This window comes from Gekko japonicus, unplaced genomic scaffold (assembly GCF_001447785.1).
Source record: "Gekko japonicus isolate JY-2015 unplaced genomic scaffold, Gekko_japonicus_V1.1 scaffold182, whole genome shotgun sequence".
NCBI classification, from domain to species: Eukaryota; Metazoa; Chordata; class Lepidosauria; order Squamata; family Gekkonidae; genus Gekko; species Gekko japonicus.
Window position 1 is genome coordinate 518,222 of NW_015173128.1, and position 14,107 is coordinate 532,328.

A 14,107-nucleotide genomic window follows, 5' to 3' on the forward strand; every position below is an offset into this window, starting at 1 on the left:
CTCTCCCCCCCCGCTCTCTTTCCTTAGATGTGTTTTCAAAAGCGTCACGTTAACGATCGCCCTGTTTGTATTTTCTTTTTTTATCATCTAGCGAAGATCTTGCAGCCTTTTTTTTTAATTTAAGTGGCAGGTAAGAAATTGGGCGGAAGGCACCTCTTCTGAGCAATGCACGATTACTTTATGGAACTCCCTGCCACGGGATATTACCACCATAGGGATGGCCGCTAGTTTAGCGGGATTTCAAAGGTGGTTCGATAAATTCGTGGAGGAAGAAGAGGAACAGAGGGCTATCGGTGCCTGTTAGCCTTGTTGCCTGAATAGAACCTCCAAGTTTGGAGGCAGTGTACCTCTGAAGAATAGTTGCTGGAAGACGGCAACAAGAGGAGGCCTCTCTGGGCCCCTGCTCTGGGCCTTTTGGGCTATCTGTTTGGCCAGTGTGGGAGAAGCAGGATGCTGGGCTAGACAAATCATCAGTCTTCTGACATAGCAGGGCTCTTCTTGGGTGAAGTTTCACTGCCAGTTTGGTGTAGTGGTTAAGTGCGCGGACTCTAATCTGGGAAAACCGGGTTTGATTCCCCACTCCTCCACTTGCACCTGGCTGGATGACCTTGGGCAAGCCGTAGTTCTGGTACAGCTGTCCTTGAAAAAGAGCCTTTTCTGTCAGAGCTCTCTCGGCCCCACCTACCTCACAGGGTGTCTGTTGTGGGGAGGGGAAGGGAAAGGAGTTTGTAAGCCGCTCTGAGACACCTTTGGGTAGTGAAGGGCAGGGTATAAATCCAATCTCTTCTTCTTTGTGGCCACTGCTGTGTCCAGACTTTTCAGCGGAGTTATGGCATCACCCGCATCTCCATGCCAAGAAGAACCTCTTATGCTGAATGTTTGGTTTTCACCCAGTTGTAAAAAGCTTAGGAGCCTTGTGTGGAAAAGGGGGAACAATGGACAGCCCTAAGCAGCTAGCCTACCCATGAACTAGAAACTGCAGACTCTTAGAGGCACACAGAAAGCAGACATTTCCCAAACACACCTTTCCCCCCCTCCTCACCGCACTGATGTGACAGGAGCACCAACTCCTGAACACATGAAGCTGCCTTATACTGAATCAGACCATCAGTTCGTTGAAGTCATTCTTGTCTGCTCAGACTGACAGTGGCTCTCCAGGGTCTCCAGTTAAGGTCTTTCACATCACCTGCTTCCTGACCCTTTTAACTGGAGATGCCAGGGGATTGAACCTGGGACCTTCTGCATGCCAAGCAGAGATTCTGCCATTGAGCCACAGCCCGTCCTCTATGCTACTCAGACTGGCAGCAACTCCCCAGGTTCTTGGGCTGAGGCCTTTCACATCACCTGCTGCCTGGTCATTCTTAACTGGAGATGCCAGCCATTGAACCTGGGACTTTCTGCATACCGAGCAGAGGCTCTGCCACTGAACCATGTCCCTGGTGAGTTTTCCCCTTCTCTCCAGTCTAGAGGGCCTCTTTGGTGGACTCCAGACATCCTGTTGAAAGTGTGACTTCATTCTGCTGTAGGGGGGCCACGGTAGCTCAGAGGTTAAAACACTGAACTGCAGACCAGAAGGTCTGTAGTTTGTCAGTTCGAGACCCTAGTGCTGCATGACGGAGTGAGCTCCTGTCTCTGGCCCCAGCTCCTGCCAACCTAGCAGTTCGAAAGCAAGAAATTGCAAGTAGATAAATAGGTACCACTTCGGTGGGAAGGTAACAGTGTTCTGTGCGCTTTGGCATTTAGTCATGCTGGCCACATGATCACGGAAATGGCTTCGAACAGCGCTGGCTGTTCGGCTTGGAAACGGAGATGAGCACCGCCCCCTAGAGTCAGACATGATATGGCCAATGCTCCCTTCTACTGTGTGGAGTCTTGTGAGCAAAAATTCTACTTGGTGAGCTACTGGCATTAAAGTTGTGAGCGAGCGATTGGGCTACTGCATAAATGAGTTTGCTCCGGAGCCATCCTTCCTGAGCTAAGACAAAAATCTGTGAGCTGGAGGCTAACAAACTGCGAGCTAGCTCACACTGACTCAGCTTAGAGGGAACGCTGGATATGGCTCTCCCCCAGCAAGTGTCACTTCTATGTCAGAGTAAGCACTGGCAGGGGGCTAAGCAGTGGCCTAATCGGTTACACCAAGGGGACGGGGCAGGTGGCAGCTGTCTCTTTTTGATATCTGTGCCGAAAAAGGGATTGACTGCCTTTCCCCCATGCCTTCTCTTCTCTTATGCATCGGACAGCAGCCCAGCACTCAGAAATTCAACAGATAAAACTTTTTCAGGGCATGAAGATGGAGTGATTGTCAGAGTGTTAAATTTCTGTGGAAGGGGCTGCTGCTGAAAGCCCAGGTGCAGGAAAAGCAGGCCGGTGTGTTTGCCGTTCCTCTGGTCTTCTGGTGAGACTGTCGGTTCAGACCAAGGATCAGTCTAGCCTAGCAACAATGGCCAGTGAAGCACAGCAGGAGAGCATGAAGGCAGGTGTCCCCTGTCGTTTGTCCCCACAGTCCTTGGCAATGCTCCCTCTAAGCCGTGGAGTCCAGTGAGCAAAAATTATGCTTTGTGAGCTACCGGCATTAAGGTTGTGAGCGAGCAATTTGGCTGCTGCATACATTAGTTTGCTCTGGAGCCCTCCTTCCTGAGCTGAGACAAAAATGTGTGAGCCGGAGGCTAAAAAACTGTGAGCTAGCTCACACTAACTCAGCTTAGAGGGAACACTGGTCTCCGGTACTCAGAGATACATTGTCTCTGAACATGGAAGTTCTATTTAGCTAGTATGGTACATAGCTGTAGAGACTGGCCTCTAGTCCACAGATGCATTACCGGCGGCCTCCTAGTGGACACAGGGAGGAGCAACATCATCACAAAGGAAAACTTGCTAGGAAAGCTGCCTTTAGCAAGTAGAAACCTTTATTTAAGAAAATCCCAAACCCTATCTAATTACCCCAAAGAGAGGAGCCAATAAAAGTAGCCTCCTTTCAGAGTGCTGCATCTCAGCAACAGAAATTATCGTTCCAGGTACATCCAGGGCAAAGATGCACCAGTCACCCAGCCCCAGGAGAGGGTCCCAGAGTGGATAATTTATTGGGGAGGGGGTTCCGGGGGGGGGAGCAGCTCAGTATTTATCTGATCTGCTCCTCTCTCTCACACTAGCAGCGCTCTTTTGCCTCACGCTTGTGTGCCATCGGGTGTATTGCAGCAGTTAAGAGTTCCAGATCAGAAAGGGGGGGGGGACCAAAGTTTGAATTCTCACTCTTCCCCGAAAGCTCCCTGTGGGACCAGCCCTCCTCTCTCCACTTAGTCTGTTTCACAGCACGTTGTGAGGATAAAGTGGGGGCGGGAGAATCCCACCCGCCACCCTGAGCACTTTGAAAGAAGAAGAGCGTAGAAATGTGATGATCTTGCTTCAACAGGGCCTCCCCCCCCCCACCCCGTTATTCCTTTTGTTCCTTTCCCAGTGTGCCAGTTCCACCACCACTCTCTCCCAGCCCCCAGGGAACTTTCTCCGCTTCTTTCTATTAAAGGTACAGGAGCAGATCACGTCCCAGTAGCATATGAATTGTCCCAATTAAATCTGACAGTGTTTGCTTTTTGTTGCTGGCCCTGTTTCTGTTCCAGTGCTGTTGGGTCTCCGGGGAGGGGGTTGGGATAAAGTTCAGCGCTCCATCCAAAGACCAGCCAAGCGCTACATAAGGCAAGGGCAGTTTTGTGACTGACTTGAATCAGCCCCAGCCTTTACAGCCAACCCTCCCAAAGTTCCTTTCTCCCCCCCTGGAAAAAAAAGGAGTCTCCACTCTTGTTTGCTGTCCGTATACTTGACCACAAACAACTATTCACCATTCAAGCCAAGCCCGTTACAGTATATACAGTACATTTCTTGGCTTGATGGTCAGGAATTCCAGTGATATTTGAGAACATTCTGTATTTTTTTTTCCTTTTTTAAAAATGGGAAGCCAGCAAAATGTACAGAAGGAACAGCCAAAAGCAGCAAGAGAAGCTGCAAGTTCGCACATTTTTTAAAAAGGGAGCACGTAGAGGAGAAATAAACAGAGAGCGGTTAGCAGGGGTGTATGTGTGAATGCTGCCCACAGGCTTTGGCAACAGTGCAGGAGAAATGTATTTAGACTGCGGTCGCACACACACACTAAACAATCCACTTTCAATGCATTTTCCAACTGGATTTTTACCGTGCGAACTGGCAAAATCCAATTCGGAAGTGCATTGAAAGTGGATCATTTAGTGTGTGTGAGACCGCAGCCTTAGAGTGGCTAGAGCACTGGACTAGAACTGGGAAGCAATGCTCTCTCTAAGCTGTGGAGTCTTGTGAGCAAACATTCTGCTTTGTGAGCTACTGGCATTACAGTTGTGAGCGAGCGACCTCATTTGGAATACTGTGTGCAGTTCTGGTCACCACACCGTAAAAAGGATATTTTAGCTTTGGAAAAAGTACAGAAAAGGGCAACTCGAATGATAAAAGGGTTGGAACACTTTTTGTATGAGGAAAGGTTAAAGCACTTAGGCCTCTTTAGCTTGGAGAAACGACAGCCGAGGGGTGACATGATTGAGGTTTATAAGATTATGCATGGGAAAGAGCAGGTAGAGAAAGAGGAACTTTTCTCCCTTTCTCACAATACAAGAACTCGTGGGCACTCAATGAAATTGCTGAGCGGTCGGGTTAGAACGGATAAAAGGAAGTCCTTCTTCACCCAAAGAGTGATTCACACATGGAATTCACTGCCACAGGAGGTGGTGGCGGCTACAAGCATGGACGGCTTCAAAAGGGAATTAAAGAAGCATATGGAGCAGAGGTCCATCAGTGACTATTAACCACAAGGTATAGATAGGGACTCTGGGGCAAGTGATGCTCGTCTTCTTGGTGCTTGGGGGGGTCAACAGTGGGAGGGCTTCTAATGTCCTGGCCCCACTGGTGGACCTCCAGAGTGTTGGACTGGATGGGCCTTTGGCCTGATCCAACATTGGCGTCTCTTATGTTCTTATGTTCTTATGAGCGATTTTTTTGGCTGCTGCATAAATCAGTTTGCTCTGGAGCCATCCTTCCTGAGCTAAGACAAAAACATGTGAGCTGGGGGCTAAAAAACTGTGAGCTAGCTCACACTAACTCAGCTTAGAGTGAATACTGCTGGGAAGAACCATATTCAAATCACCTCTCAGCCACCACGATCACCGAGTGACTTGGGGCCCAGTCTCTCTCAGTCTGACCTATCTCACAGAGTTGTTGTGGGGATCAAATACAAGACCAGAAAGCCAGACTGTCCCGAGCTCCTTGGAATAAGGGCAAGGTGGGAAAATGTGGGTGGGTAGATGAACAGATGGCTGTATGGATAATTCACGTTGAAACGGTGCTTGACTTTCCCCTCAGGGGTCTCTGGAGACCTCGTCTGCAACTTATTTTTATTGAGTATTTAATGGTTAATTGGGGAAGGCCTGTAGGGTTCCACCCACCGAGATGAGGCTCTTTAACCCTCTTCCCTCACCTGCTCAGCAAGATGGGCTTCTCCCATCATGCACCTCTGTTGCCGTTCACACCGGGGAGGGGAGGGGGTGAGGTGCCCTTGGCATCTGTTATTCCCAATGGGGAGGGGACCCTCAGTACAACTACATTTCCCAGGGTTTCTGGGACAATGGAGTAGGTCCGTGACTAGCTTACGAGTATAATACCATAGAGGTCCCCCCTCCAAAGCAGCCATTTTCTCCAAGGGGGCTGATTTCTGTAGGCTGGAGATCAGATGTAATTCTGGGGAGATCTCCAGGCCCCACCTGAAGGCTGGCAAGGCTGTTTGGACCTTGCTGGTTAAAGGAGGCTTTGAAAGACTCCTTTCACTAGCAAAGGTCCAAAGAGCTGTGCCATCAGTTCTTCAGAGTCGATGGGAAAACGGTCTTGCGCCAGAGAAGCCACCCACCCACACCGCACAGCTAAGCACACTGGAAAACAAGGAGAGTTTCTAAAGCAGTGTGGGCTGATACATGGATGTCAGGTGTGTGTGTGGGGGGGAGTGCTTTGGATCCTGTCATTGTTACGCCGAAGAATGAGAAACGAGGCTTTCAAATCAGCTGTACGCGTGTATTTATTTATTTATTTATACATTCAGCTTATATACCGCCCTGACCCCGAAGGGTCTCTGGGCGGTTTACATAGGAGTCTAAGTCTACTTTCCCTATCTACGGCCACATAGTGCACCCAGGTGGTGGGGCTCGCTGTTTTTCCGGCTCGGCTCCTTCTTCTTCCGGCAGCCTTCGGGGTTGATACTTCCATCCTGGCGGCCAGGGATAGGTCTTCCCTTTTTTGGTGGCTTTCTTTTGGCGGGCCCATCTGGTGCGCGGTTCGTGTCAGCACAGCTCCGGCTAATGTCCATTTCGGCTCACAGACTCAGTCTTTTACCCCCAAAAAGTTCTCGGGGGAGCTACACCCCCATCCTCCCTGCAGAATGTGCCAGCCGAAGTCTCTTTGTCTTTCAAAAGGGGTTGTTGCTTTTTCTTGAACGGTGCTTTTTCTGTTGACGGACTCCAAAACTGTTGGGCACGGCTTTTAGCAAGTCTCCGGCTCTGCTCCCCAAGGCTGTGTGAAGAATCACTAACAGGCTATAATCCCACTTCCCATGGGTGGATTACGTATGTCATCTGCCCCCCCCCCACACACACACAGCCTTCCACACCAAAGGCGACACCATGCTCCCACTTTCTGCAGCTCTCTCTTTTGCTCTGTTTTAAACTCTGACAACCCGGGTGATGAAAGCGCAGTAAGGAAACATAGGCATCACCCCACAGCTTTGCTAAAGATGGGAGATCCCCCCCCCCAGCTTCTGTGAGCAGCAGAAGGAGCCTGGTAACACCTGGCATTGTTGCTTAGCAACATGGAACACATACACTAGAGTAAAATTCTGCAGACCCGGTTCCTCCACCAAGAGCCAGAGACCTAGGATGCTCTTGTAAGTTTCTTGATAGCTGAAATCAGATGGGTGTGCCTTAAATTCCCAGGCATCTGCAGTGTCGCTCGGAGAAGAAACTGCTTTTTTTGCTGCCTGCCCCAAAAGGTAAGAACAGAAACAGTCTCCCTAGCAAATCAAGTATTTACACAGTAGAGAATGACAGGGAAAGAAAAGAAGCTAGGATAGTGATCTGGTTGAGTGGCCGTGCCCCAAAGATTTTAACGAAATGTAACAATTACCCCCCACATTCAGAAATCTGGCAAGTAATGCCTATCCTGGCTTGGAGGTATGGCAACCAGTTCTTCTGGAGGGCCAACAGCAGGGCATAGAGGCCGAGGCCTTCCCCCAATGTTCCTTCCTGGCACATGGCTAGTAGTCACTGATAGACCGATTCTCCATGAATCTGTCTAATCCCCTTTTAAAGCTGTCTATGCCTGTGGCCATCACAACATCCTCTGGCAGCAAATTCCACATTTTGATCACTCTCTGTATAAATTAGTCTTTCCTTTTGTCCAGGGCTCTTTTTGTAGAAAAAGCCCAGCAGGAACTCATTAGCATAATAGGCCACACCCAACAGCAGGAACTCATTAGCATATTAGGCCACACCTCTGACAGCACAGCTCATTCGCACATTAGGCCGCACCCCCATGTTACCAGAAGTGTGGTCATCCAGCCACACCCACCTTTTGCTTGTTATTCTGTTTACCTTGTTTGTTGTCAAAACCCAGGGCCTTTTTTTGTAGCAGGAACTCCTTTGCACACACCCCTAATGTAGCCAATCCTGATGAGTTTCTGCTGCTGGGTGTGGCCTATTATGCTAGTGAGTTCCTGCTGGGCGTGGCCAACTTGGGAGCCAGCCGGAACTCCGTTCCTGTGCGTTCCTGCCCAAAAATAGCCCTGCTTTTGTCTATCCTGAAACTACTGCCCATCAGCTTCACTGGATGCCCTTGAGTTCTAGTACCCTGGGAGAGGGAGAAAAAGTGTTGTCAACTCTCTGTACCCTGTGTGCATAAGGTCCTGAAAGACTGGCACCGTCAAACTGTTCCAAAGTGGCCTTCTATAATGAGAAACAGGGCAGGGAGCAGAATGGACCCATCGAGCAGAATCCTTCTACATGTGTTCCTTTTTTGTTTTTAATGTGCACAGTGAAGCATGGCTCAAGAGCCTGAAAAGCCGTTTGAGGATCCTGAGATGACTGCCCTCTGGGACCACTTGGCGAGAAGGGGAAAGCAAACACCACGGGCCGGCATGCAGCAGGTGTCTCCAAGAACGGATGCTCAGTGGAAGGCCATTTTCTACGACAGCGTGCAGCCGAGGGCTTTGCATCTGCAGAATGTGAAAGTGGGCATGCTCCGCAAGAGCAAGGCGCAGCAAGAAAAGGCAGAGAAGAAAGTACTCCCCGATAGACTGTCCAGAGAATGGTTTGATGAAGAGGCCATGACCCTGGAGACGCGGGCTTACTTGCTCGACAAACTCCTCCCAACCTTAGTGCCCGGGGTAGAGAAGCTGTTAAAGGTGGCAGAGAGGAAGAAGGTGCTAGAAGTGGAGACCGAGGAGATGGAGGAGCAGCCCTCCAATTTTGACCCCATTAATTTCCTGGGAGAGTACCTGATGAGGTATAATCCTTCCTATGCCATCTCTGCACTTCCAGATCCCTACGTAGCAGGGATCAAGGCCGTCACCGAAGAGCTGAAAGCGAAGGTGCCAGAGACAACACCAAACAAGTGAGTGGGTCTGAGTGGCAAAATCCCATGTAAGGATCTTGGGGGAGAGAGATTTCTAGAGGGGGGGGGGTTTGGCAGCCCTTGACTCCCTCCTGGGTGTTCTTCAGCACAGCCATCCCAAGGGCATCCTCTCTAAGATCAGACCAGGGATCTGCCTCATCCTTCATCCTGTCCTTAGGGCACGAAAGGATGGAAAATGTCCCTAACTGTAAATCTCCAGTGATGTTTTGGAAACCCTGCCCTAACCCAGTTATAAAGGTAAAGGTTTCCCTTGCTCGAAAACTAGTCGAAACCAACTCTTCCCGTTTCCAAGCCGAAGAGCCAGCACTGTCTGAAGACGTTTTCATGGTCATGTGGCCAGCATGACTAAAAGCCGAGGTGCACAGAACACTGTTACCCAAGTTATACCTGTACCCATACAGGCTAGCCCAGCTGAAGGAGTTGGTCAAGGAGAAGCGCAAGCAGAGGGAGCAAGTGGAAGAGATCAAGAATCGCGTGAAAGCCATGCGCAAGAAGGCCCTGGCGGTGCAGTTCAGAGAATGGACGCTGGATACCAGCTTGCAGATCCCACTTGCAATGGTAAATAGGGCAATCATTAGGACGTCTTTTTCTCTTCCCTTTAAGTAACATTCCTGGAAGGAAAAGGACAAGGACTGATGGCAGTGCAGAGTACCAGGGCCTCCCTCTGCTGCCATGCCTTCCAGCTCCAGGTCCCCTCTTGACAGAGTCCCGGTTGGCAACTGTGTGCAGACAGCAATGTTCGCTTCCCCCCCCCCCATGCCATCTCGCCCCCTCTCCATGCAAGCCACGTTGCTAGACTCTTCCGTCTCTCCTCTGCAGTGTCAACGGCAGCAGGGTGGGGTGGAGGAGGCATCTCTAGGAGCACTGAACCCAAGTTGCAGGCAGATCGGAATGAAGAGCTGAGTTTGCTAGAAGGGGAAACTCATGCTGGGGGACTACCATGCAGCCCTAGCCTAGGCTTGTTTACTCAGAAGAAAATCCCATTCCGTCTGGGAAAGACTGCATTCTCCTGTGTATCTTGGAGTAAACTGCTGAGCCACATAAACAAGTCAGGGGCTCTGCCGCCTGAGATATATTTATTAAATTGCTATCTTTCCTTTCCATTGGCGTGCACAAAGCAAAACCAGCATCGCACAAAAATAATTCTACCAAAGAGTTTATTAAACCCCTGAACCACGTAATTTTGCACCTCCCACTCACATCTCCCCGGCCCATCTAATTCCTTTCTGGACCTTCCCAGCCTTTTCTTTCCCAAATGCATATCATGCCCTGCCCAGCTAAAGCAGAGACAGGGAGATAAACAGATGAAGCTAAAAGAAACCATCTTCATTCCGCTTCCCTGGCAGATGTTTGCCAGCTGTAGGTCAGCAACGTTCCCCAAAGGTGTGTCCCCCTCTGCACTCTTCCACTCCCAAGCACATTGTGTTGGCAAGATAGGACAAGAGCCTATCCCTAGGCAAGACAAGGCAAGAGCTACGGTGCACCTCCAGCCCTTGCAGTGTTCCTCCAGCTGGCTCTTAAGTTGAAGGAAGAGCCATTTAGGTTGGAGGAAGGCTCCCTGGTAGACTGCTGGATCCACCCCAAGAGATCCATAGCTGGATTTCCCAATTACCTTGCATTTCTGTTAAAGCAGTCGCTTGTGTGTACATGTGATTCAAATCTGGCCAGAGGGGATTTGATCCTTTCTTGAGTAGGAATCAGGCTCCAAGAGAGATGGGTTGCCTGCTTTTGTTCACTTCCAGGGATCTCACTGCTGACAGGGACAGGATTTTTATCCAGGAAAGAGTAGGGGAAGGAAAGAGTTAAACCCGCCTCCTTCTACATCATATCCCCAGTGCAAATGCCCGACCGTGTGCAAAGTGTTGTGAAGTCCCAGCCGACTTACGATGATGTTAATAAGGTTTTAAAAGCAAGAGGCATTCAGGGGTGGTTTGGAGGAGGAGGAGGAGGAGATTGGATTTATACCCCGCCCTTCACTTGGAGTCTCAGAGCGGTTTACAAACTCCTTTCGCTTCCCCTTCCCCTCCCCACAACAGACACCCTGTGAGGTGGGTGGGGCTGAGAGAACTCTGACACAAACGGCTCTTTTTCAAGGACAGCTGTGCCAGAGCTTGTGACTGACCCAAGGTCACATCAGCAGGTGCAAGTGGAGGAGTGGGGAATCAAACCCGGTTCTCCCAGATTAGAGCCCGCGCACTTAACCACGACACCAAACTGGCTCTGCCATTGCCTCCTTCTGCAGAGTGACTCTGGACTTCCTTGGTGGTCTCCCATCCAAGTACTAACCAGGACTGATCCTGCTTAGCTTCTGAGAGCGGATAAGATTGGGCTAGCCTGGGCCATCCAGGTCAGGCCACACCCTTCCTTGTCACATCTGTTCCTAAGTTAAATTGGAGACATCAGGAGACCTGCTCTCTGATCTCTTGCATCTCTTCCAGTTTGGTGTAGTGGTTAAGTGTGCGGACTCTAATCTGGGAGAACCGGGTTGGATTCCCCACTCCTCCACTTGCACCTGCTGATGTGACCTTGGGTCAGTCACAAGCTCTGGCACAGCTGTTCCTGAAAGAGCAGTTTCTGTCAGAGCTCTCCCAGCCCCACCCACCTCACAGGGTGTCTGCTGTGGGGAGGGGAAGGGAAAGGAGTTTGTAAGCTGCTCTGAGACTTCAAGTGAAGGGCGGGGCGTAAATCCAATCTCCTCCTCTCCTCCTCTTCTTGTCCAACGAGCTTCTTGCAGAGCCTGGCTGGGCAAAGCAGGGGCTTGCAGAGCTGGCTCTTGAAACCATCTCTTTGATTTGCAGGCCCAAAGTGCCCTGAAGTCATTCCTGGACATGCACACTTTGCCCACCGACACCAGAGAAGGTAAGACCAAAGCAGTCGCTGGAGTGGCTACACGTATTGTCCTTTGGTTGCACAGCCAATGCTCCTGAGGATTTTTTTTCCCAAAGTCAAAAGAAGACACAGGGCAAACATGGGAAGCCCTAGGCATGCTCAGTGCCCAGATTTACACACACACACACACAAACTCCAGAGCATACCTTAAAGCAGCCAGCTTCATCAAAAGGCTGGTCAGGTAGTTTGACCCCCTTCCAAGCACAGGACCATCAGCCTCACAGCTCCCCTACACAATCCCACCCAAAGAATGGTTCAGTGTGGCACTGAGCACAGCTTAGAAGAGTCTGAGCTCGAATGAGTAGCATCCAGCAGTGGGATCCGGGAGCAGGGTGAAGGTCAGGACCTGGGAGAGCTCCCCCGGGGAAGGCAGAGACCAGCTGCCCTCGGGCCCCCGTTCGCCAGCATTTATCTACTGACGATTTAGACTCTGCCCACTGCACGACAGCCATTAAAGCAGCGCGTCGCAGTTCATCACTGAAACTTAACAACTCACGTTACTGACTTTAATGTGTTGTTTCTATTTCTGTGAGTTGCCTCCGCCAGCTCTTAAGCACACACAGAAGGATGACGATGGCACACGAGAGAACATCAGGCTGGCTTGACCAAACCGGTTAGGCGGGAGGCTCACAGCAGTCTAAGGGATTCTGAACCAGAACATTTGACCACAAATGACGTGCTGTTGGAGGCCAGTCTGACTCCCCCCTGCAGCACACGCTCACTTTGGGGGGGGGGGTGTCAGCGGCCCAAACAGCCATTTGCACTTCAGCTGGGGAAAGGGCCCCAGGGAGGACAGGGTGTTGCGCTGGCTGGCCCAGCCGGAAATCAGACATTGAATACAGAAATAAAAACCATACACACACCCCGCAGTCACTTTCCAAGGTGTCTGGAATCATTACAACCAAGGTGCACCATAAACAGAGGACAAAGGCAGCACTGGAAGGCACTTACAACCGGAGGCTCCAAAAATAACAGTCATGTACTACCTTTGAACTAGGACTGATCAAAAAATATCATACAATAGGCAAAATTCTGAGTTCCCCAGCACTCTTCAGTTGTGATCACACACAGAATTAGCTGCGCAATGCCAGGCGGATTTTAAGGGCACGATCAGACGCCAACATCTGCCAAGAGTCCCGCGCACAGACATTGCTCTCCCTTGAGTATGGGACTTTCTTTTAGCCATATTTCCTCAGGATACCTGACAAGACTGATTCAGCCCCATCTTCGTAGGGCTTTCATGCTAGCGCGGTTCGACGTCCTTCCCTCAGCTGTTCTATCAGGAAGGTTCAAGAAAATTCCCTATAAAGATAGATTGTGCCCCTGTGGGATGGGGGAAATTGAATCCATTGGACATGTGCTATTGTACTGTAAATTCCACTGTGACATCCGTGTTATTTATATTGAACCTGTGTTGGACCCCCTTTTGGGCCAATCTGATGAGCATAAAAGTAGTTCTTTATTGTCTTTGCATAATATAGAAATTCTGGAACCTGCAGCAAATTTCTTTTTTGAGGTATCTAGGAGGAGAGGCTCATATTAAGGCAATTCGGAATGTGGTACCCCTCCAGCCTATCTTGAGGCTCTATGCTGCATGTGCATTTGATATTTTATGCCAATAAAGGTATTGCATTTGTTTGTTTGTTTGAGTCCCGCTCCCCTCGGCAACCTGTTTTGCTCCGCTGCAGAAGCGGAGTAAAAAGACACCGGGGCAACTCCAGTAGCAAACAGGTTTGCTACGGGCCAGGAATGGACTTTCCCCTGTGTGATTGTGCCAGCGTGGTCTCATGGCGTCGGGATGGTCGGATCAGGCCATCCCGACTCCATGCCGTTGTCCCCCCCCCCCCCGTTTCAGTATGCACTGCACATCATCGCACACTGCATAGGGAGCACTCAGTGCAGAGATGCGAAGCATCAATCCCTCGTTGAAGCGCACCAGAAATACGTGGCCAAAAAACCCCACCGACTCACCCGCGTTTGTGTCTGATCACGCAGTGGCGGGCTGCCCCTGCAGTTCCCAGGGACTGTGTGATCGCGCAAATGCGGGTCAAACTCCTGCGGAGCAAATAGCCTCGCTCCCCCCCCTCCCATTATCTCACGCATGTGTGAACGCTGCCTTCATCAGACTGTAAGTCCAGTGCAAAAAGAAAGACACAAAAATGTTGGGGGAGAAGAGAAAAGCTATTTCAGGGCATGGTGGGGAAGCCCAAGTCTGAAGTCCGAAGAGTCTTCAGATGGAATGTAGCATGTGTTGCAGACTTACCCGGATTACGCAGGGAGCAATCCTAAGCAAGTCTACTCTGAGGAAAGCCCAGTAGTATTCAGTGGGACTTGCTCCCAGGAAAGTGCTTCTCCATGTATGCACTGCCTTCCTGTCCAGTGGGGACCCAAAGCAGCTTACATCTTCCTCCTGAGGATCGCAGCCGCAGTGTCGGGTGCAAAAGAGGCTTCAGCACGCACAGAGGGTTGTTCGCACGGTGGAGCGAAACAAGGGCCACTCTCCTCTTGAGAATATAGAAACCAGCATATA

At 50.4% G+C, this 14,107-nt stretch overlaps 1 protein-coding gene across 1 annotated transcript in view; it reads left to right on the plus strand.

Annotated features, from left to right (window-relative positions):
- The first annotated feature begins 8,191 nt into the window (after positions 1 to 8,191).
- The window catches only part of EFCAB5 (EF-hand calcium binding domain 5), a 58,157-nt gene continuing 52,241 nt past the window's right edge, over positions 8,192 to 14,107 (plus strand). Inside the window, exons 1-3 of the mRNA XM_015422030.1 lie at positions 8,192 to 8,667; positions 9,090 to 9,246; positions 11,487 to 11,547. Of these exons, the coding sequence (XP_015277516.1) occupies positions 8,192 to 8,667; positions 9,090 to 9,246; positions 11,487 to 11,547 (694 nt within the window). The remainder of the gene's footprint in view (positions 8,668 to 9,089; positions 9,247 to 11,486; positions 11,548 to 14,107) is intronic.